Source organism: Corvus hawaiiensis, chromosome 3 (genome assembly GCF_020740725.1).
Source record: "Corvus hawaiiensis isolate bCorHaw1 chromosome 3, bCorHaw1.pri.cur, whole genome shotgun sequence".
Taxonomy (NCBI): domain Eukaryota; kingdom Metazoa; phylum Chordata; class Aves; order Passeriformes; family Corvidae; genus Corvus; species Corvus hawaiiensis.
The window spans coordinates 649,496-672,968 of record NC_063215.1 but is presented as its reverse complement, the minus strand read 5'-3'; the positions used below and the strand labels follow the sequence as shown (position 1 = coordinate 672,968).

The following is a 23,473-nucleotide window of genomic DNA, read 5'->3' as shown; positions in this document are numbered from 1 at the left end:
TCACACACCTGTCACACACACACCTGTCACACACATGTCACACACCTGTCACACACACACCTGTCACACACACACACACCTGTCACGCACACACCTGTCACACACATCTGTCACACACTTGTCACAGACACCTGTCACACACCTGTCACACACCTGTCACACACACACACCTGTCACACACACATACCTGTCACACACTTGTCACACACACCTGTCACACACACCTGTCACACACACACCTGTCACACACCTGTCACACCCACACCTGTCACACCCACACTTGTCACACACCTGTCACACACTTGTCACACACACACACCTGTCACACACACATACCTGTCACACACTTGTCACACACACACCTGTCACACACCTGCCACAGACACACCTGTCACATACCTGTCACACACACACCTGTCACACACTTGTCACACACACGCCTATCACACACACACCTGTCACACACCTGTCACACACACACCTGTCACACCCACACCTGTCACACACACACACACCTGCCACAGACACACCTGTCACACACCTGTCACACACCTGTCACACACCTGTCACACACACCTGTCACACACTTGTCACACACACACACCTGTCACACACACATACCTGTCACACACTTGTCACACACACACCTGTCACACACCTGTCACAGACACACCTGTCACACAGACACACCTCTGTCACACACACCTGTCACACACCTGTCACACAGACACACCTCTGTCACACACACACACACCTGTCACACACACACACCTCTGTCACACACACCTGTCACACACCTGTCACACACACACCTGTCACACACACACACACCTGTCACACACACACACCTCTGTCACACACACCTGTCACACACCTGTCACACACACCTCTGTCACACACACACACACCTGTCACACACACACCTGTCACACACACACACACACCTGTCACACACACCTCTGTCACACACACACACACCTGTCACACACACACCTGTCACACACACCTGTCACACACCTGTCACACACACACCTGTCACACACACACACCTGTCACACACACACCTGTCACACACACACACACCTGTCACACACACACACACCTGTCACACACCTGTCACACACACACCTCTGTCACACACACCTGTCACACACCTGTCACACACACCTCTGTCACACACACACACACCTGTCACACACACACACCTCTGTCACACACACCTGTCACACACACACCCCTCTGTCACACACACCTGTCACACACCTGTCACACACACACCTGTCACACACACCTGTCACACACACACACACCTGTCACACACACACACCTGTCACACACACCTGTCACACACACACCTGTCACACACACACACACCTGTCACACACACACACCTCTGTCACACACACCTGTCACACACCTGTCACACACACCTCTGTCACACACACACACACCTGTCACACACACACCTGTCACACACACACACACCTGTCACACACACACACCTGTCACACACCTGTCACACACACACCTCTGTCACACACACCTGTCACACACCTGTCACACACACCTCTGTCACACACACACACACCTGTCACACACACACACACCTGTCACACACACCTGTCACACACACACACCTCTGTCACACACACCTGTCACACACCTGTCACACACACACCTGTCACACACACACACCTCTGTCACACACACCTGTCACACACCTGTCACACACACACCTGTCACACACACCTGTCACACACACACACCTGTCACACACACACCTGCACATGTATGTGTCATGAGGTTATCACAGGGCCTGGCCCTGCCTCTCCCTTACACGTGCCTCTGTCCCATGTGCCCATGCCAGCGGGGATGGGCCACACCAAGGGCCCCCTTGCTGTCCCCTTGCTGTCCTCTCACAGGCGTGCCAGGTAGGACGGGCAGTGCCCACAGGGGACTGGGCACCCGGGGCACATCCCAGCGTGTTGTGGTCCGGATGGCACCACCGCACCATGTCCCGCTCCCCAGGGTGTTGTGGCACCCTGCTCTGGAGGTGTCATGGCCCAGTGTCGTTCTCCTGCAGCCGTTGTGGTGCTGTGTCCTGATCCTCGTGGTGTGTCACCTTTTGTTACGGTCCTGAGGATGTCACAGCATTTTGTCGTTGTCCCAAAGGTATCTTGTCACCCTGTCCATGTCCTGAGGGTGCTGTGTTGTTGTGTCGTGGTCTGACGGTGTTGCTGTCACGTGTCCTGGCCCTGAGCAGGTCATGGAAATGTGTCCTGGTCCCCGAGGATGTCACACACCTGTATGTTCTGGTCCTGAGAGTGCCATGGTGGAGTGTTCTGGTCCTCAGGGTCACACAGCAGTGTGTCCTGGTCATGAGGGTGTCACATCCATGTGTCCTGGCCCTGAGGGTGCTGTGACACCGTGTCCTGGTCCCAAGGGTCCCCTCGTGTCCTGGTCCCAAGAGTCCCCTCGGCAGGCAGCGGCAGCCGCCACACCTGGGATGCAGGAGGTGGGACTTGGACTTTCCAGCGCAATGTGCTGCTGTCCCCCCCGCCAGCACCAACCGCAGCTCCTTCCCCTCCTCTCAGCAGGTGGAAAGCAGTGACACCCCCAAAGACATCGCGGCCGTCCCTAAGTGCCCCCCGCCCCGCCCGGAGGCCAGTCCCGCCGAGCCGCTGCCCAACGGGGACGTGGAGGGGGACGCAGAGGAGGCCGCCGAGAGCCCCAAGGGCGGCCGGGCCGAGGAGGACGAGACGGAGAGTCTGCCGGACGGAGAGACGGGCCGGGCGCTGGAGAACGGCCGCTGCACCCCCAAGGAGGGCCTGGACGCCCCAGCCGATGAGGGTGAGCTGGCCCCTTCCGACCCCCAGAAGAAACGCGGGAGGAGGAAACTCCTGGAGGCCACAGAGAAAAGTAAGAGCTCAGCGTTGGGGGCTCCCTGCTGCAGGGCCCAGCCCCCCAGGGACCCGCGGCCCCACCGTCCTCCTCTGCGGGGGCTCTGGGCTGGGCAGTGCTGCCGCAGGAGGAGGAGGAGGAGGAGGAGGAGGAGGAGGAGGAGGAGGAGGAAGGGCTGAGCCCCTCCATGCCATGCGGGGTTTGGGGTGGGGGCAGCAGGTCGGAGTGGGGGGCTGTGCCCGCATGCTCATCCCAGCCCCCATCATCGCCTTTCCTGACAGCAGGAACAGGGATGCCTGTCCTTGTGCTCGGTGCCCCCTGGTGCCAGCGTATCCCTGCCCACCTGTGACACCTCCCTGGCACCTGTGACTTCCCACGGCAGCCCTGCCCGTGCTGGGGCCATGGGGCCACGGTGCCACGGTGCCCAGGAGGTGCCAGCTCTGGTGCAGGCAGGGCAGAGGGGTCAGCGCCGCACTGAGGGTCAGTCCCAGCACCCAGCTGAGGCACAGCTAAGCACAGGGGGTCCCAGGGGTCCCGGGCATTTCTGGGCCACATCAGGAGGTGCCCAGGTAGTGCAGGCGCCCCGTAGCGCCGGGCCCAGCGCTAGCTCCCCAGGACAAGAGGGACACAGACAAGCTGGGGAGAGCCCGCCGAGCGCCCTGCGATACTGCAGGACGGGAGCGTCTCTGCTGGGGTAAGGCTGAGGGAGCTGCGGCTGCTCAGCCCGGAGCAGAGCAGGGCTGCACGGCTGTGACACCTCTGGGGAGGGGTCTGGGGGTGAGCCCAGCGCTCCCGGGGTGCCCAGAGATGGGACCAGAGGCCACGGCACAGGCTGGATCCTCGAGGGTCCCTCTGGACCTCGGGACACTCTGGACCTCGGGGCACCCTTCTCAGCATTCCCAGCTCTGACACTTGGGCCTTCCAGACTGGAATCATCACAGAGAGTGCCTGGCCATGCCGAGCCAGTGCTGGTGCCCAGGAAGGGCCAGGGTGGACAGGGGAAAGCTGGGGTGGAGCTGGAAGGGGCTGGGATGGCTGAAGCAGGCAGGGGTGGCTGAGGCAGGCAGGGATGGAGTTGGAAGAGGCAGGGATGGATGGATGGATGGATGGATGGATGGATGGATGGATGGATGGATGAGCCGCACGCTGCAGATGCTGCCGCAGTCACGAGGCGCAGCCGCGGGAGCGCCGCAGCCGCGGTCGGGGGGAGCAGGGAGGGCCGCGGCCGTGGGGCCGCCCCAGCGCGGCTGCTGCGTGGCCGAGGGCAGCCGGACACCGGTGTGGGTGCGGGGCCGGCCGGGTGTGGTGCCGAAGCGCTTCCCGGTGGTCCCCAGGAGGGCGCAGGGGGCGGTGGCGCTGCTGGGAGCTCGCCCCCCCCCCGCCATTTCCAGCGCTCCAGCCGTGCCCGTGCCGGGGTCACCGGCAGCACCGGCACCTTCGAGCGCCAGGCTCGGCTCCTGCCGGACCCTCCCCTGCTCCTCCCGGGATCCCGCATCCGGGATGAGCCGCAGCCACGGGAAATCCCCACTTCAGTCAGTGCCCCCCCAGTTTGACCAGTCCCAGTGACAGAGGGGACCAGCATCTCAGAACAGGCCAGGCCCCCTCTCCCGTGCCTCAGTTTCCCCACCTGAGATCCCTGAGGCTGCAGGCAGCCCTGGGAGGATGGGATGCCTGGGCATACCTGGAGTACACACACACTCCTGTTCCCAGCATGGAGCTGGAAAGCTCCTGTCCCCCAGTGTCCCCCACCATCCCAGTGTCCTACAGTGTGTCCCACACTATCCTGCAATGTCCCCCCTTGTCTCCAGAGTCTCCCTTGCTCCCCCATGTCCCCTGCTGTCTCCCAGCACTCAGAGCTCTTGGCCGCTCTTCTACTCGGGCCTTGCTGCTCTGGGGGGCTCCAGCTGCCAAGGGGGGCTGAATCCCCATGTGCCAGCTGTGTGGTACCGTCCCGGTGTCACACAGGGCTGGGGCCACCCCAGGGTCTGTGCCAGGGTGCCCAGCAGCCAGGGCGAAGTGCTGAGGGATGCCCGCAGTGGGTGGGAGCCCCGCTCTGCACCTAGCAGTGCCCCCCACTCCCCCAGCTGCCCCCGCTCCCCTGGCCCCCGGCGGTTCTCACCCCCTGAAACACCCGGGGTTATTTTTAGCCACTTTCCTGGCAGCGCCTCGGCACGACCTGCGGCGCGGATGTGCCGAGAGCACAGGAAGCAGCGGGGCTGCGCCGCTTCCCCTGCCCGCCCGGGGGGGGTCACTGCCCCGGACCCCCAAACCCCGCCGGGGCAGGAGCAGCAGCTGCATCCTAGAAGCAGCACCCACCCAGAGCAGGCCCGGGCCCTGTGTGTGAGCCAGGGGAGCCCGGCCCGGCACGGGGCGGCCCCTGGACGGGCTGGGTGGGCCCTGTCTCCCCCGTGGAGTCCTGGGTGGGCCCCATCGCCCTGCGGGGTCCCAGCCCCGCAGCCCCGTGCCAACGCCAGCTGATGGACGGCCTTTCTCTGTTCTGTGTGCAGGCAAGGACGAGAAGGAGGAAAACAACTTTGACACCCTGAAAATGGAGGCAAGTATGGCCTGGGGCTGGACCCTGCAAGGCTGCGCCCAGGAGACGGGCAGAGCCCACCCCAGGAGACGGGCACGGCCCCACACCCCACCAGGCAACGCGGTGCTCCTCGTGCCCACGGGCACCATCTCTCCCTGCTCCCTCGGCACCGGTGGCCATGAGGGTGCAGCAGGGCCCATGTTCCCACAGGATGGGGGTCTTGGGCTCCTGCACCATGACACAGCCAGACCCTGGGCAGCACCTGTTGCTGTGCTGGGGACCAGGATGTGCTGGGTCAGTGACCCGCCTTCCAGCCCTGCATGGGGTGGTGCCTGCCCAGGCTGACCCCTCACCTCCCACAGTGCCCTCAGTTTCCTGGGCACAGCGTGTTGGATCTGCTTTGGGGTGGATCCATGCTGGGATGGTGCCAGTGGTGCCCACCAAGGTGCAGCTGGATGTGGTGTGGTGCCATGGCATCCAGGTCCTTGAATCCCAGACTGGTTTGGGCTGGAAGAGACCTCGAAGTTCATCCCTGGGCAGGGACACCTTCCACTATCCCAGGGTGCTCCAAGCTGTGTCCAGTTTGCTCTGGAACACTCCCAGGGATCCAGGGACAGCCACAGCTTCTCTGGGCAACCTGGGCCAGGGCCTCCCCACCCTCACAGGGAAGAATTTCTCCCCAGTATCCAATCTCTGGACACCAGGTCCTGGTGCACACAGGGGCCAGGCCATGTTCATGTGCACGTGTGCCCAGGCAGGCGGTGCCCCCCTTGCCCGTCTCCCCATGCACACGCCCCAGGGCAGCTCTGCTGTGTCCCCCCGCTGTCCCCAAGCCCAGACTGTGGCTCCCCTGCGCTGCCACGGCAGTGCCCTGACCCCTCTCTCTCTGTCGGCGCAGGGCTCGCGCGGGCGGCTCCGCGGCGGGCTGGGCTGGGAGTCGAGCCTGCGGCAGCGGCCGATGCAGCGGCACACCTTCCAGGCCGGGGACCCCTACTACATCAGCAAGAGGAAGCGGGACGAGTGGCTGGCGCGCTGGAAGCGGGAGGTGAGGCTGGCACTGGCGGGGGTGAGCACCGCAAGGCTCCCACAGCGAGCACAATGGCATTGGTGGCGAAGCCTGGGCTGGGGCTGACTGAGGGACAGTCGGCGCACGCAGGGGGCTCGGGTGGGCACACGGGGCCTTGGGGCTGGCCGAAAGGGTGGAAAGGGTGCTCCTGCTGCTGGTGGTGTCACTGCCCCGCTGGCACCTGGGTCTGGCCCCACAGCCACGGCTCCGCTCCTCGCCCCTGTGCCCCCCAGGCCCACCCTCGCTCGGGGCCAGCGTGTGCAGCCGCGGGCAGCGGGGCCCCGTCCTTCTCCCGCGGGATGCGCCGCCCGTTCCTGCTGGTTTCCTGGGGAACCAGCATGTGACTCGTGGCGGGAGCCTGGTGCAGGCACGGGGTGGCTGTGGTGCCAGCAGCTGCTTGTGGGCAGCAGGGACAGGGGCTCTCTGGGTGCCCTGAGGTCCCCATCACACCCCCTCACCCCATTCTCGGCATTGCCCCCCACTGCCAGCAGGTCTCCCTGGCATGTGTCCCCTTGTGCCACCTCCTTGGCACTATTTATAACTCTGCTGCCAAGCACCCTCATGCTGGCACTCAGAGGGACAATGGAGCCTGGCACAGCCAGGGCATCCCACTGGGCATGGTTGGCATGGCCAGGCCATGCCGTGGGGCACAGGGCATGGCTGATACAGCCACAGTGTCCCCATGGGACACAGGGCACAGCTGGTACATTTACAATATCCCCCCAGGGCACAGGGCATGACCCCCTCCCTCCTCCTGGGAGGGGTCCCCAGGCACTGCCCCCATGCCCATCTCGCCAGACCGGAGCCCTTTGGCACTGGCAAGTTCCTCTCGATGGAGCTCCCCAAACCATGCAGGTCCCCAAACCATGAGGGCTTCCAAGCCTGTCATTGGTCACTTCTGGGCCATGATTTTGGGGAGCAGAGCTGGCTGGTGGCCCAGTGACCATTCACAGCTTCCCCCATCCCTGGCTGGTGCTGGTGCTCTGTGCCACCCACCGCCCATGTCCCAGTTTGGGGACACTCCCCACTGTCTGTCCCAGCTGGGGTCACCGGCCCCACTACAGTGGGCACAGGGACAACCCAGCCCCCTCCAGCCTTCCCTCCTCTTCCTCATCCCTTCAGCCTCTGAGGGGTGCAGCTGGCGTGGTGACAGGGACACCCAGGGCCAGTGTGGTGACAGGGACACCCAGGGCAGGCGCTGGCCCCCTCATGTCCATGCTGGGACCCCTCAGGCTGGGAACCCCCCCACCCTGTGCCAGGTGTGGAGATGGGGATGGAGATGGGATGGGTTTGGGATGAAGAAGGAGATGGGGATGAGGCAAAGGATGAAGGTGGGAATGGGATGGGGATGTGGCAAGAACAGTGGATGGGGATGGAAGGCAATGGAGTGGCGATGGAATGAGGAAGATGATAAAGATGGAGATGGGGATGGGATAAAGATGCAGAGGGAGATGAGGAGGGGGGTGGGGCAAAGACAGGGAATGGGGTGGAATGGGGATGGGGGTGGGGGTGGGGGTGGGAATGCAGGTGGAATGAAGATGGAGATGAGGGTGGGCGTGAGGCAAGGACGGGGACTGGGGATGGAGTTGATGAGGGTGGGGGTGGACGGGGCTGGCAGAGCTGCCGGTGGCCCCAGGGCAGGGATCGGTTGGGACAATTGTCCAGCGGTGATATCCAGACGATGTCCCTTAACGACCGGCGATGGGACATTTCCTGTCCCCCCGGGCAGAGCAGGGCCCCGGTGGGACCAGCGCTAGATGGGGGGGGGACACGAGGTCCTGCTGTGACCCTTCCCCAGGACACTCGGGGTGTCACCCACCCCGTGTCCTCTGGCCCAGGCCCACTCGTGTCCCCAAACACCCCAGGTCCCCAAAGCAGCTTTGCTGCTTTGGCACGGCCGAGCTGCAGGAAAGTCCCTGCTGTCACCCCACTGTCACCTGGGGGGGCACAGACCGGGTGATGCCGCCCCGCTGCCACCCGGGGGGCACCCAGAGGGTGGTATTGGGGCACCACCATGGGGTCTCAGGGTCTCTTGAGGTCCCTCTGGATCCCGGGACGAGGTGGTGGCCTGGCGTGGCAGGGCAGGGGTCCCCGGGGTGGCACCACCCACCCCTTTGTCCCTCTCTGCACACAAAGGGGTCCCGGAGCCACCGCGCCGTGGGACCCCCGGGACACTGGGGACCCCCGGGGACCCCGCGGGCTGGCAGGGGGCAGGGCCTGTGCTGGGTGCAGGGACCCCTGAGCGTGCCCCGTCCGTACCGGGCTTAACCGGGGCAGCGGGGCAGCCCCGCACCAGTGTCTGTACTGGGTGGAACTGGGCCGTGTGGTACCAGACGAGTGTCTGCGCGGGGCTGAACCGGGCAACGTGACCGCGGACCGGTGTCCGTGCTGGGCCGAACTGGTGCAGCGGGGCCGCTGCCAGCGCGGAGCCCCCCCAGTCCCCAACTGGTGGCACTGGGGACACTGGTGCGGGGGGCGGGGGCGGCTCCAGCCGTGCGGGGCGAGGCCCCCGGGGCGCCGCCGCCCCCGCCCCGTCCCGGCGCTCCGCACAAAGGCCGGGGGGCCGCGGCCCCGGGACAAAAGGCGGCGGGAGCGGCCCCGCGGCGTGAGGCGCAGCCCAGCCCGGACCGCAGCACGGCCGCGGGCTCGTGAGTACCGGGAGGGACGGGCCGGGACCGGGGCACCGGCGGGACAGCGGGGCTGGAGCGAGAAGCACCGGGACCGGGGCCGAGACCGGGAGGACACCGGGCAAGCGGGACCGGGACCGGGCTGAACCGCTCGGGGCCGTTCGGCTCCGTTTGGTTCCGTGCCGGGAGTCCGCTCGGCTGCGTTCGGTTCTGCTCGGCACCGTTCGGTTCTCCTCGTGTCCGTCCCGGGAAAGCCTCTCGGCTCCGTTCGGTTCTTCTCGGGACCGCTCGGGTCCGTCCCGGAGGCCGCTCGGCTGCGTTCGTTCTTCTCGGGTCCGTTCGGCTCCGTTCGGTTCTTCCCGATCCTTTCGGTTCTGCTCGGTCCCTTCGGTTTCGCTCTGTTCCCTTCGGGTCCGGCCCGGGCACCGTCCGGGTCTCTTCGGCTCCTCTCGGTTACTTCGATTCTGCTCGGGTCCTTTCGGTTCCGTTCGGTTCCACTCGGGCCCCTTCGGTTCCGGTCCGGCCCGTGCCCCCGGCGCGCCCCCCCCCCACCCCCCCGCCGCAGCCAACCAGCCGGGCCGGGAGGCACCACGTGACCCGGAGCCCAGACAAAGGGCCGCCGGGCTGACCCGCACCGGCCCGGCCGGCTCCGCGCGTTCCGGCTCCGCGCGTTCCGGCCCGGGCCCGGCCGGTGCCCGCGGGTACGTGACCGGGACCGGGGCCGGGGCCACCGCGGGCCGGAGCGTCCGCACCGCGCGGGGAGCTTCGGCCGGGAACGGGGGGACCCGGAGAGGGTGACATGGTCCGGGATGAGCTCCGAGGGTCCCGGGATGAGTACAGAGGGTACCGGGCTGGGCTCTGGGGGTCACGGAATGAGTGCGGGGCTTCCTGGGATGGCCCCGGGGCTCCCGGGATAAGCTCTGGGGGACGGGGGTCACGAGGGGGCGGCTGAGGCAGGAGACCCCGGCCCCAGGCCCCGCGGGGGGTGCTAGCGGCTGGGCCGGGGGTTCCCTCGGGCCTCGGGGGCTGCCGGGCGCAGGTCAGGGCCGGTGCGGGCCCGGGCCCGGGGTGATGCCCGGACACCCCGCCGCGTCCCCGCGGGGCCGGTGGCCATGCGCTGCCCTCTCCCCGCAGGCGGAGAAGAAGGCCAAGGTGATCGCCGTGATGAACGTGGTGGAGGAGCCGGCGCGGGCCGAGGCGCAGAAGGAGGAGGAGGCCAGCCCGCCGCCCGCCCCGCAGCAGCCCACCGACCCCGCCTCGCCCAGCGTGGCCACCACGCCGGAGCCGGCCGTGGCCGACGCCGGCGACAAGAACACCTCAAAATCCGCCGACGACGAGCCCGAGTACGAGGTGAGGGCAGGGCCGGGCGGACCGGGGGTGCTGCGGGGCCAGACCCTCGTGCGACCGCCCTGGCCCCCGTGTCCCTCCCCCGCAGGACGGGCGCGGGTTCGGCATCGGCGAGCTGGTGTGGGGCAAGCTGCGCGGCTTCTCGTGGTGGCCCGGCCGCATCGTGTCCTGGTGGATGACCGGCCGGAGCCGCGCGGCCGAGGGCACCCGCTGGGTCATGTGGTTCGGCGACGGCAAGTTCTCGGTGGTAAGCGGTGCTCGGGGGGCCGGGGGGTGGCAGCGCCCCTCCCCCAGGTGTCCCCATGGCTGCGTCCTGTCCCCAGGTGTGCGTGGAGAAGCTGTTGCCCCTGAGCTCCTTTGCCAGCGCCTTCCACCAGGCCACCTACAACAAGCAGCCCATGTACCGCAAGGCCATCTACGAGGTGCTGCAGGTGAGCAGGGACGCCGGGGACATCCGAGGTGCAGTGAGTCCATCCGTGGAAGAAGCAGCTGCCTCTCCACCCTGCCAGGACCCGGCCCTGCCTCCCCTCCTGCCACATGGAGGTCTCTTAAAAGGCTAAAGGGGTCCGGGGGACCCCCGAAGGGCTTTTGTGGTGTACTCTCTAAGGAGACTTCAGGGGTGTCTGGGAATCACTTGTCCCAGGCAGGAGTGTGGGGGGGTCTGGGGAGGAGGTCAGGAACTTTGGGGGTTTCTGGGGGGCTGCTGCAGTCCCTGTGGGGGGTGCTGGGGGGTCCTTGCCTTTCAGGGCATCTCTCAGCACTGCTGGGAAGGGTCTCTTGTGGGGTGATCCTGGCTTTGGGGGTTCTCAGCAGAGCTGGGGGTCTCTTGTGGAGGTTCCTGACCACGTTGGTCCCCCTGAGGCTGGGGCCTGCCTGGTTGGGCAGTGCGGGAGCAGCCAGGGGGCCTGAGGATGGGAACCCCCGTGTGGGGGGTGGGTGACACCTGCACCCCCGGCAGGTGGCCAGCAGTCGGGCCGGGAAGATCTTCCCTGCGTGCCCTGAGAACGACGAGACGGACACATCCAAGGTGGTGGAGATCCAGAACAAGCAGATGATCGAGTGGGCCCTGGGCGGCTTCCAGCCCTCCGGCCCCAAGGGGCTGGAGCCCCCCGAAGGTGAGCGGGGGCGCAGGCCCTGTGTGGGGTGGGGACCCGCCCGGGGTACTGGGGGACACTCGCCATCAGCTCCAGCGTCACCGGGGTGAGATGGGCCTGGGCAGGGCAGGCGCTGTGGGGCTGGGAGGGGACCCTGGGGGGAGATCCTGGTGATGGGACCTGACGGGGGAACTCCGCTGACGAGCCCTGGTCCTGCAGAGGAGCGGAACCCCTACAAAGAAGTTTACACGGAGATGTGGGTCGAGCCCGAAGCAGCCGCCTACGCACCGCCCCCACCCGCCAAAAAACCCCGGAAAAGCACAACCCAGGAGAAGCCCAAGGTCAAGGAGATCATCGACGAGCGCACCCGAGGTACCAGGGGGCTGGGGATGTCCCCACGCCCACCACTCCTCTCTCGGGGGGTTACTTTGGCCATGCTCACTTGGGGGTGGGGGGGACAAGAGCTGCTCCAGGCCAGGCCCCCTTCTCCCTCGGGGTCCTTCCTTCCCGGGGAGTCCCTCCCTTCACCCCCAGCCATGAGGGGACCTGGCTGGGGCCAGGCCCCGCTGACGCCCCTCTTCCCCCAGAGCGGCTGGTGTACGAGGTCCGGCAGAAGTGCAGGAACATTGAAGGTGAGTGTGGGGCCAGGGCACCTCCTGCACCCAGGAGGTGGGGTGGGGGTCCATCCCTGCCTGGGCAACTCAGGATAGAGGGGGCCTGCAGGGGTGTGGGGGCAGCTCAGGGGAAGAAGGCCAGGCTTGTCCCACCCTCACCCTGGCTGGCAGCAGGGACAGCAGCTGTGATGTGGCAGTGGCCCACCCTGGATGGTGGCAGGGACCCTCAGGACACTGCCTGGGGCTGTGGGGGCTGTTGGGGTACAGGGTGGGGCTGGGGACAGTGGGAGTCCTGCCTGCTGCTTCCAGGGTTGGTCCCCAGCTCTGGTGTAACCCAGCATGGGGGTGAGTGTGTTCTGGGGACTGCAGGACAAGGGTCGGGGTGTCCCCACACTGCAGTGGGGTGCCAGGGTGATGTCTCCCCTTCTCCCCCAGACATCTGCATCTCCTGTGGGAGCCTCAACGTGACCCTAGAGCACCCTCTGTTCATCGGGGGGATGTGCCAAAACTGCAAGGTATGGTGCGGTGCCGGGCCAGGGGCCACGGCCTGGGGGTCTCAGAGGATGCCTGGCCCTGTCCCAGGGTCCCCAGTGTCCCCGGGGCCGCAGTGACACCCTGGCTGTCCCCAGAACTGCTTTTTGGAGTGCGCATACCAGTACGACGACGACGGGTACCAGTCCTACTGCACCATCTGCTGCGGCGGCCGCGAGGTCCTCATGTGTGGCAACAACAACTGCTGCAGGTGCGGGGCCGGGGGCTTCGGGGGCCACGGGGCTGCAGGTGCGGGGCCGGGGGGCTTCGGGGGCCACGGGGCTGCTGTGCAACCGGGGAGCTTCCGTTGGTGCCCAGTTCTGTCTGGCATGGGGCTGCGGAGGTTTTGGTGTTGCCACGTTCCTGCCACGTGGTTTTGCTGATGGCGGTCCTGGTGTGGGACTGGGGGGTTTTGGTGATGTCCCAGTCTCAGGAAGGCACTGGGAAGGTTTGGTGATGCCACAGTCTTGGCGTGGGAGTTCGGTGGTGCCAGTCCTGGTTTGTGGCTGAGTTGTTTTGGCAGTGCTGTGGCCTGTGGCACAGGAGCAGGCGGGTATGGTGATGCCAGACCTGGCACGAGACTGGGAGGTTCTGGTGCTGCCGCTGTCCCAGTGTCAGGCTTTGATGTTCCAGTCCTGGCATGAGTCTGGGTAGGATTTGGTGGTGCCACGGTCCCACCATGGTCAGTGATGCCAGTCCTGGTGTGAGATGGAGGTTCTCACGATGCCAGGTCCTGGCATGGGAATTTGGTGATGTCAGTTAAGGAAACTCCCCAGTCTGAGCACTCCTGATGCTCCCGGGCTGTCCCACTCGCAGTGCCAGAGGCTGTCACTGCTGGGGCCAGAGCCCCTTCGCAGCGGCGGCTCCAGTGGCTCCCCACAGCCCCACTCCCAGTCAGACCCTGCCTCCTCACCCGTCCCAGCCCGGCTTTCCAGTGGCGGTTTCCGATGTTCTGTTCGGTGAAGCCATTTATTCCTGGCACAGAAATAGAAACACAGCCCGAGCTGGTACCTCCAAGGAGGGATCCCAACAAAAGAACCCCTCAATTTTATCCCCTCAGTGTCCCCGTCTACAAGTCTCACTCACTGTTCCTCCAGTGTCCTCAGCTCCTGCCCCTCTCCGTGTCCATCCAGCTGGCTGGCAGCATCTCTCTTTATCTCCTTTGTTATGTTTCCCAACTCTGTGTCCACTCACCTGCCTGAGTCACCCTTCCTCATCCCACGGCTGGGGCTCCAGCCAGAGCTCAACCTCTGCAGCTCAGTCTGCATTTCAGACCCACTACCTGGGCCGGATTTATTCCTCAACACCAGTCTGGGATGTTTTGTGATGCTTCGGTCCTCATGTGGAGCTGGAGAGGTTTTGGTGGTGCCACAGGCCTGGCATGGAAATCAGGTGCTGCCAGTCCTAGTGTAGGAATTCGGTGATGCCAATCCTGGTTTGGGGCTGGGAGGATTTATGATGTCCCAGTGCAGGACTGGAAGGATTTTCATGGTGCCATGTTCCTGCCATGGGCTGTTGATGATGCCAGTCCTGTTTTGGGACTGGGATGTTTTAATGATGCCACAGTCCCAGTGTGTCAGGTTGGGAGGTTTTGGTAATGTCCTGGTGTGGGATTCTGGGAGTTTTAGCAATGCCCCAGTCCTACTAGGATGGAGCTGGAAAGTCCTGGTGATGCCGCAGTCCTGGTGTGGGAATTGAGTGATGCCAGTTGTGGTTTGAGACGGGGAGGTTTTGGTGGTGCCCTGGCCGTGGTTTGTGGGGTTGGGGGAAGTTTTGGTAATGCCCCAGACTGGAGATGCCATGGTCCTGCCATGGAGTTTTGGGTGATGCCAGTCCAGGTGCGGGGCTTCGGAGGTTTTGGCAGTGCCAGGATCCTGTAGGGCTGGAAGAGGTCCTGGCAATGCTCCAGTGCTGCTGTGGAGCTCGGTAGTTCCAGCGATGTCCCAGTTCTGGTGTGGGACTGAGGTGTTGGTGTTGAGGTTTTTGGTGATGCCACAGTCCTGCCTTGGGGTTTTGGGTGATGCCAGTTCTGGTTTGGGGCTGGGGAGGTTTTGGTGGTGCCCCAGCCCTGGCATGAGTCTGGGGAGGTTTTGGTGATGCCATGGTCCTGCTGTAGGGCTGGGGCAAGCTTTGGCAGTGCCCCAGTCCCAGCATAGAGCTGGGAAATGCCAGTGGGCTCAGACCAGGGTGTGCGTGGGCAGGTCTGTGGGACCCCGTGTGGGTGGTGCCCCAGTCATGGTGTGGGGCTGGGTAGATCCTGGTGGTGTCACCGCCCTGGCACGAGCCCCCCTGCTGACCCTGGCTCCCACCCGTGCCAGGTGCTTCTGCGTGGAGTGCGTGGACCTGCTGGTGGGCCCGGGGGCAGCTCAGGCGGCCATCAAGGAGGACCCCTGGAACTGCTACATGTGCGGCCATAAGGGGGTCTACGGGCTGCTGCGGCGGCGGGAGGACTGGCCCTCGCGCCTCCAGATGTTCTTCGCCAACAACCACGACCAGGAGTTTGTGAGTTCCCCCTCCCTGCTGACCCCCAGGCCCCTCCTCGCTGACCCCCAGCACGCTCCCCGCTGACCCCATCCCTGTGGCTCTCAGGACCCACCGAAGGTGTACCCACCGGTGCCGGCTGAGAAGAGGAAGCCCATCCGGGTGCTCTCACTCTTTGACGGCATCGCCACAGGTGGGTGGGGGTCCCTGGCCCCGTGGCCCCCCCCAGGGTGTGTGTGGGATTGGATTACTGGGGTGGGAGCAGCCGGCACAGTGGGCAGATCTGTGGGACCCCACGTGGGTGTCCCCCATGGGCAGCCCCCATTGTCTTTTCCCCACCCCAGGGGTCCCCACGAGAGGGGAGCGGGGAAGGGGGGTGGGACAGGTGGGGACAGGGCTGGGGGCCCGTTGTGCGTGCGCATGGCCCACCCCCCTGGCTCCCGCAGGCCTGCTGGTGCTGAAGGACCTGGGCATCCAGGTGGACAGGTACATCGCCTCCGAGGTGTGCGAGGACTCCATCACCGTGGGCATGGTGAGGCACCAGGGCAAGATCATGTACGTCGGGGACGTCCGCAATGTCACCCAGAAACACGTACGTGTCCCGTCCTGCCCCTCGGCCTCCTGACCCCCTCCCTGCCGGCACCGCGACCCCCAACGCCCCTAAGGCTGCCAGAGCTCCAGGAGCATTTGGGCAACACTCAGGCCCAGGGTGGGAGTGTCAGGGTGTCCTGTGCAGGGGCAGGAGTAGGACTCAATGATCCTGGTGGGTCCCTTCCCACTCGGGGAGCTCGGCCACCGTCATCCCCATGTCCCCCAGGCTGTGGCAGCGCCCGGCTCACCCGGGGTCTCCTCTCCCTCTTGCAGATACAGGAGTGGGGCCCCTTTGACCTGGTGATTGGGGGGAGCCCCTGCAACGACCTGTCCATCGTCAACCCGGCCAGGAAGGGGCTCTACGGTAGGAGGGGGCTGGGGCTCCACAGGGGTGGGTCTGGACCCCACTGCTGGCCCCCCAGAGCTGACACAGCCCCCCAGGGCTGACAGAGACCCCCAGCCCTTACCCCAGCCCCTCCTCTCTCCTCCCAGAGGGCACTGGGCGCCTCTTCTTTGAGTTCTACCGCCTGCTCCATGAAGCCCGGCCCAAGGAGGGCGACGACCGGCCCTTCTTCTGGCTCTTTGAGAACGTGGTGGCCATGGGGGTGAGCGACAAGAGGGACATCTCGCGCTTCCTGGAGGTTAGTGCCTGCCTGGGTTCACCCCCCTCCATCCCTGGGCACCCCAGGTCCTGCCCCACAGCGAGGGGCTGCCCAGCCCCACTGACCTTTCCCGCTCTCCCTCCCTTAGTCCAATCCCGTCATGATTGATGCCAAAGAAGTGTCTGCAGCACACCGGGCACGGTACTTCTGGGGAAACCTGCCCGGCATGAACAGGTTGGTGAGAGCAGCCCAAAGCTGAGCCCCTGACCTGGCTCTGGGAGGGTGGGCTGCACTCCTGGGTCTTCCCTTGGCCCAGATGTGGTTCTGGGGGTCCCCTGACCCTGGTCAGTGCTGGGCAAGAGCAGGAGTGTCACAAAGAGGTGACGGCACACCCTAGAAACCCATGGTGGCACCTCCATGGGGGTGGCTGGTCCTGTCCCAGCTCTCTTGTGCTGGAGAGGTGGCACTAAGCTGTCCTTTGTGTCCCTCTTGGATGTTGGCTGTGGTGGCCCACAGCTAGTGGCCACGGATGGGCTCCCACAGGAATTGGCTGCTTCTTGCTCATCACCTGCCACAGACCCCCAAAACAGCCGTGGCCACCTTGTGACCCCCACAAACCCCAGATGGAGACCTGCCCTGCACCCACGGTGGGGGGACAGTATGGGGACACAGCGCTGCCACCCCCTGCCCACCATCTCTCCCCCCCAGGCCGCTCGCATCCACCGTCAATGATAAGCTGGAGCTGCAGGAGTGCCTGGAGCATGGCAGGATAGCAAAGGTCAGCCGGGGTGGGTGCTGAGGGGCTGAGCGGGTGCCTGAAGGGACAGGAGGAGGGTTCCAGTGCTGTCACAGCAGTCCCAGGCTCCCTGGGTGGGGGTCTTGTAAGGGGGAGGAGGGATCAGCAGTGGCTGCCAGGGTGGGAGTTACCCTCCCAGCGTGCTGGGGGCTCCATCCCACCCCAGCCTGACCAGCCTGTGCCTCTTGCAGTTCAGCAAAGTGCGAACCATCACCACTCGCTCCAACTCCATCAAGCAGGGCAAGGACCAGCACTTCCCCGTGTTCATGAACGAGAAGGAGGACATCCTGTGGTGCACGGAGATGGAGAGGTACCGCGGGCGCCGGGGCAGCCGCACTGGGTCCTGGCCGCACCCCTGACCCCTCCCCATCCCGTGTCCCACAGGGTCTTCGGCTTCCCCGTGCACTACACGGACGTGTCCAACATGAGCCGCCTGGCCCGGCAGAGACTGCTCGGCAGGTCCTGGAGCGTGCCGGTGATCCGCCACCTCTTCGCGCCCCTGAAGGAATACTTTGCCTGCGTTTAGAGATGGGCAGGAACTGGTCACACGGAGCGAGTCGGAAACAAACCCATCCACGCCAAGAGAAGTGAACACACGGAATGAGAGAAGAGTCAGCACCCAGAAGAGAGACGGGATTTCGCAGCCCGACAGGAACCCAGCACACGTCTCCCCGAGCGAAAGGGGTCGGTGTCCTCTCCTGAATTTCCAAGGGTCAGCTTTAGCCTATTGAAAAACAAACAAAAACCACAAAAAGCAAACAAACAACGAAAACGGCAAAAAGAAAAACGAAACGGAAAAAAAAAAAAAAAAAGAAAAAGAAAAGAAACCAAAACCATTTTTTTTGGGTAACCTTTTAATTTTCCGCTCTTTTCTGGCTGGGTTTTCCTGTCGGTTTGGTTTCCACTTCTCGGAGCAGCGGGCGAGACGAGATGCCGTCGCCAGTGCCGCTCTCGGAGAGGGGGAAACGGCAGCGGGAAAGCCCAGTCGGGAGGGAGGCGGAGGCGAAGGAGACCCGCTCTGCTCCGAGACCCGCTCCGAGACCACTCCGCTCCGTCCGCGCCAGCGCCTGGCCGGCCCGGCCCCGGCTCCGGCAGCGCTCGGCGGCTCCAGCGCCCGGCGGCTGAGCCTCGCTCTGTTCCACCAGCACCGCTCTCCGGTGACATGGAGCCAACCCGGCAGGGAGGCCGGGAACACACACACCACACACACACCTTTTCTACAGTATTTTGGGTGCCTACCACACGGAAACCTTGAAGAGTGCAGATCCTAGAAGCCGCTGTTACCTCTTGTTTACAGTTTATATATATATGATAGATATGAGATATAGATATATATATATATAAAAGGTACTGTTACTACTGTACAACCTGACTTCATAATGGTGCTTTACACAGCGGGGTGAGTCGAGACATCAGCTTCCACGTTGCCTTACGTGCCGGGCCTTTCCGAGCGAGCGGCAGGGCCGGGGCGGCCGGGCGGAAGCGTCTCCATCCCGAGTCATGCAATAACCTTTTTCTGTCCCAAACGGAAGCGCCTCGGCGGTGCCCCCCTGCCCCGCCGGCGTCACTCCACAGCGTACTGGTGCTCTTCTGCGTACGTGGCGTCCGGCAGAGCCGGTGCTGGGTGTCCTCCGGCGCCCCGGAAGCAGCAGGGGGGTCCTGCCCCCTGGCCATGCCCCTTGCCACGGGCACTGCCCACCGGGGCGGCGCGGGGCACGGTGCTGTGGACAGGCTCTCGCCGAGGGCGGTGGCAGGGACGCCAGCAGGGCAGGGGGGACAGAGCGGTGCCGGAGCGCGGCCGGGGCGTTTCCGGCATGGCACGGGGATGGCTGTTGGTCCCGGACCCTGGTGCTACATCCGCGGGGCCGGGCTGGTGGCAGGAGGGTGATGCCCCGGTGAGCCAGGATGGGACCCCGGCAGTGTCACCACGGCCACTGGGCCATCACTCCCCTGCCCACGCATGGTTTGGAGCGAGCGTGTCCCCTCGGTGCCCCGTGTGGGGTGGCCACGTGCCCCGCTGGGGGCTGGCGGGTGCCCGCGGGGACACCGCGGTGGTGGCGGCGGCAGTGTCGGTGTCGGGCAGTCCCGGCCGCAGGCGCCGGGAGCCGCGGTGTGAGCGGAGCGCGGGCAGGTGCTGGCAGTGCGGTGGATGGTGCTACTGGTCTGGCGGCTGTGGTGCCGCGGGGTCCGGCCCGGTGCAGCCCCGGTGCCCGCGGGGTGGCCGGACCCGGTGGGGCAGGGACTGGTGCTAGGGCGCGGGGAGGCTCCCGGAGGGTCTTGGCCCGTCGCTGTCTCTTCTCTAACTGTGAAAGGTGCGGGTTCCGGGTGCCGCGCTCGCTGCGGGGTGCTGGCTAATGGCAGTGAGCCGCGGCCTGGGCGTTCTGAGGTGCTGGGACCGACGGCGGCGACCGACGGCCGTGGTGCCCCCCCACCTCCCCTCCCTCCTGGTGCTACCAGGGGCTTGGGGGCCCCTCTGGGTGCGGGGGGCGCGGGGAGCTGAGCTGGCGCGGGCGGCCGCGGTGGGGGCACCGCGGGGCCCAGCTTTGCCGGGGAGCGAAGGTGACGAGGCGGGACGGCGCCGGCCCCGGGCTTGGGCTCCTGCCCGCTCCTGGGGCCGGATGGCACAGGATGGCACAGGGCCGCTGCACCGGGCACAGGTCCTGCCTGCTGCTCTGTGAGCCTGCACGGCCCCACAATCCTGTCTGTGGGGCTGGCATGGCCCCAGGTGTCCTGTGTGGAGCACGGTGGGCACTGTGGGTCCTGCATGGTCCTGCAGCACTGCTGCAGGTCCTGCATGGCTCCGGGCCACCGGCTGTGGGTCCTGTATGGATCCACGGTGCTGGCTGTGGGTCCTGCACAGCCCCACAGATCTGGGTGCAAGTGCTGCAAGCCCTGCAGTGCTGTTTGCAGGCCCTGCGTGGCCTCGCCGTGGCAAACACGGGTCCTGCATGGCCCTGCAGCATCATTTGCGGGTCCTGCATGGCCCCGTGGCACTGGGTGCTGATCCTCCATGGCCTTGAGGTGCTGGGTGCTGGTCCTGCACGGCCCTGCAACGTTGTTGGCAGGTCCTGCAAGGCTCTGTGGCACTGGGTGCTGACCCTGCGTGGTCCTGCAGCTCCAGGTGCTGATCCTGCACAACCCTGTGGCTTTGGGTGCTGACCCTGTGTGGCCCTGCAGCTCCGGGTGCTGGTGCTGCTCCATCCTGTGGCACTGTTGGCAGGTTCTGCATGGTCACATGCTGGGTTTGGGGGTCCCAGCGGGCCCCTGGGGCCACCCCGGCCCAGCCCAGCCCTGCAGCGCTTCCTGGGACCCCCTTGGCCCTGCTGCACCTTCGGGGGGCTGGGTCCCAGCAGGTGCTGTGGCACGGGGGCTGGCCCGGCACGGTGTTGGCACAGCCCAGGCGGTGCCGGTGCCGGTGCTGGTGGGAAGCAGGTTCCTGCTGGGAACAGGTGCCGGCAGCGGTGGGGACCGTGGGGATGCCTGGGGCAAGAGTTCAGTTTTTAACGTACCCGACTCACGTCTTTTTTTAAAAACAACCAGATAAATTCTGTTGCACAGCCCTAGATGAAAACTCAAAACAACAAAGAAAGGCCGAAATTCCTTAAGATCCGCCGAGGGAGTGGGGACAAACACGGTGCTAAAACATTTTATTAAAAATATATATTGTTAAATTAAGTCTGCTGTCTGGACAATGACTGTTTTGTTTCTCGTAGTGGAGTTTCAAAGAGCACTATTATTTTACTCTTATATATTATTATTAAAAAAAAAAACAAAAAAGAAAAAGGCATTTTAACTTTGTACTTGAAAACTAAACGAGAGATTTCATGTGTTTTAGCCTAGACATTGAAGTAGCTGACGCTTAACTATTTGTGGGAATCATGTACTCATCATCCCGAGGACTACGCGCGTAGAGCTGGTACCCTCCTTCCTCCCTTTGATTTGGCTCCGCCGCCACATTCCCGGCGCCGCCGCGGCCACCCCGGCTGCTCTCCCTCCCCTTTTCCTACCCCAAGCCCGAACCCCCTGGTTTATTTTCTACTTCTCTCTCGGTTCGTTGCCCCTGTTTTTTGTTGGTTTGTTTTTTTAGGGTCGCTTCTCTATTTATTGCCGCTGAACTGTGCATTTCACGGCCGGAGGTGCCGCGGGCACCCGGCGCTGTTGTATCTGTGTGAGTATTGCTCGTGACATAGCTGTTCTGAACTAATAAAGGTCAATGCGTGCAGCAGATGTAGAAAGTCTGTCCGTCCCGCTTCCATCCCATCCTCCTTTTCTTTTTCTTTGGTGCCCAGAAGAGTATAATACAGACGAGCTCCTTTCTAATGTACTTGTGCTGGAGAACACTTGAATAAATGTCCTGTTTTGTGCAAAAAAAAAAAGAGAAAAAAAGAGGAAAAAAAAAAAGAGAGGAAAAAAACCCCTCCGTGTGGTTGTGTGGTCTGTCTGTCGTGGTGGGGTGGGATGGGGTGGGGGCCTGGTGGGAGGGGGGATTCCAGCTCTGGTGTTGGGATCCAGGTGCTGATGGGGCCCTGGTGATGGTGGGGCCCTGGCAGGTGCTGGAACTCTGGTGACTTTGGGGTGGGGGGGGGGGGGGGGGGGGGGCAGTGAGGTCCCAGTGCAGGTGTGGAAATCCCAATGAGTGCTGGGGTCCCAGGGGCTGGGGGGGATCCAGGCGATGGTGGGGCCCTGGCAGGTGCTGGAATTCAGGAGCTCGTGGAGTCCTGGGGAGCAATGGGGTCCCAGTGCGGTGGGGTCCCAGCCCTGAGGTGATTGGGTTCCCAATGGGTAATGGGGTCCCAGGGGGTGCCAGTCCCAGATGTGGGGGCTGGGGATTGAGCTCAGCTCCCTTGGGCCCTGGGGGCCTTGGCTCATGCAGCCCCGGGGTGGGGGGTGCAGAGCCCCCAACAGCGGGAACCCCCCATTTCTGTCCCATGAGCTGTGGGTCAGGAAGCTGCCCTGCGCAGCTCCTCCCTCAGTTTCCCCTCCAGCCGGGCAGTGCCAGGTGCACAGTGAGGCTCCTGGGGCCTCCCCCAGTCTCAGTGCCAGCCCCCGAGGCCGTGGGGTCTGGAGCATGGTCCAGGGCACATTGGGTTGGTGAGTGGACACAAGGTGGGCAAGCAGTGGCTGTGACAGCCTGGGGACCTGCACTCTGCCGGGGGATGGTGTGAGCAGGTGCCAAAAGGCACCGGGCCAGGGCCCCCAGGCTGTTGGGGGCCCTGGTAACCTCACAAAGGACGAAAAGGCCGAGTGCTGGTGCTGCACCTGGGTTGGGACAACCCCCGGGATCAATCCAGGCTGGGACATGAATGGATTCAAGAGCAGCCCTGGGAGAAGGACTTGGTGGGTGAGAGGCTGGACACAACCCAGCCCAGAAACTGCCCGGTCCTGGGCTGATCCCCCAGCAGGGGCAGCAGGAAAGGGGGGATTGTTCCCCTCTGCCCCACTTAGGTGAGACCCCACCTGCAGAGCTGCCCCAGCCCTGGGGCTTGATCATAGTTAAGGAGCACAAGTGTCTGTCTCCAACACCGTTAGGGCCACAGAAGGGAGGCATTTATGACAGCAAGGTGATAATTCCAGCCTGGAAGAGGCAAGATCTGGTTGGCACATCCTGGTTTAACGCATCTGGACAAATTTTCCCCACTGTGGCAGTGTGTGGAGAGAAGCAGCTGCTCATGCACATATCACAGTCAAACACCACCCCAAGTTATGGACAGAAGGCAGCTATGACCACCAATGGCCACTGAAGCCTCCCAGATGTGCCTTGTGGATACCTGGAACTGGGACTGCATGAGCTGGTACTGCTGTCCAGGTGTTAGGAAGATAAATTCAATGATCTTACACCTAGGGGGAGGCTAACAAAGCTTGGCAAGAAGGATGTGCCACTGAGAGTGGACACAAAGGATGAAGAACTCATCAGCCACGAGGACATTCGGCAGAAACCCCGAGGTAAGGAAGAAACTGATAAAACCAACTCAGGAACTGCTCTGAATCAGCTCCAGCAGGGGAAGGGGTAACTCCAGCAGGGGCAGATTGCACCCACTGACTCATGGCCCAGAGACCCAAAAAGCCACCAACCCAAAAGAAGAGAAACACTGAGAGTGGGACAAATTAGCATAAGAAGCAAAGGACATACTTAACCAATGGAAGGTAGACTACTAATTAATAAGAGAACTGTATAACTTGTAGCCAACGACCACTAATTCCTGTGTTTGCTAAAACATATAAATAGTGAAAAGATTTGATAGTTGGGGGAGGGCTTTGTGGATTTGCCACCCAGCCCCCTTTCTGTGCAG

General features: G+C 64.0%; 1 protein-coding gene across 4 annotated transcripts in view; it reads left to right on the top strand.

Moving 5' to 3' along the window:
* Positions 1 to 21,547, top strand: part of DNMT3A (DNA methyltransferase 3 alpha) — a 33,810-nt gene extending 12,263 nt beyond the window's left edge. The window contains exons 4-23 of one of the 4 annotated variants that reach the window (XM_048297404.1): positions 2,598 to 2,850; positions 5,409 to 5,455; positions 6,333 to 6,479; positions 10,262 to 10,477; positions 10,563 to 10,721; positions 10,798 to 10,905; positions 11,433 to 11,589; positions 11,788 to 11,940; positions 12,156 to 12,200; positions 12,618 to 12,697; positions 12,812 to 12,924; positions 15,032 to 15,215; positions 15,303 to 15,387; positions 15,641 to 15,786; positions 16,059 to 16,149; positions 16,278 to 16,426; positions 16,536 to 16,621; positions 17,096 to 17,165; positions 17,375 to 17,493; positions 17,568 to 21,547. In XM_048297404.1, coding sequence (XP_048153361.1) covers positions 2,598 to 2,850; positions 5,409 to 5,455; positions 6,333 to 6,479; positions 10,262 to 10,477; positions 10,563 to 10,721; positions 10,798 to 10,905; positions 11,433 to 11,589; positions 11,788 to 11,940; positions 12,156 to 12,200; positions 12,618 to 12,697; positions 12,812 to 12,924; positions 15,032 to 15,215; positions 15,303 to 15,387; positions 15,641 to 15,786; positions 16,059 to 16,149; positions 16,278 to 16,426; positions 16,536 to 16,621; positions 17,096 to 17,165; positions 17,375 to 17,493; positions 17,568 to 17,709 — 2,550 coding nt within the window. In that variant the 3' untranslated portion in view covers positions 17,710 to 21,547. Of the gene's footprint in view, positions 1 to 2,594; positions 2,920 to 5,408; positions 5,456 to 6,332; positions 6,480 to 10,261; positions 10,478 to 10,562; positions 10,722 to 10,797; positions 10,906 to 11,432; positions 11,590 to 11,787; positions 11,941 to 12,155; positions 12,201 to 12,617; positions 12,698 to 12,811; positions 12,925 to 15,031; positions 15,216 to 15,302; positions 15,388 to 15,640; positions 15,787 to 16,058; positions 16,150 to 16,277; positions 16,427 to 16,535; positions 16,622 to 17,095; positions 17,166 to 17,374; positions 17,494 to 17,567 lie in introns of all 4 variants that reach the window. The other 3 variants (XM_048297402.1, XM_048297403.1, XM_048297401.1) reach the window with 3 other exon arrangements.
* Positions 21,548 to 23,473: the final 1,926 nt, after the last annotated feature.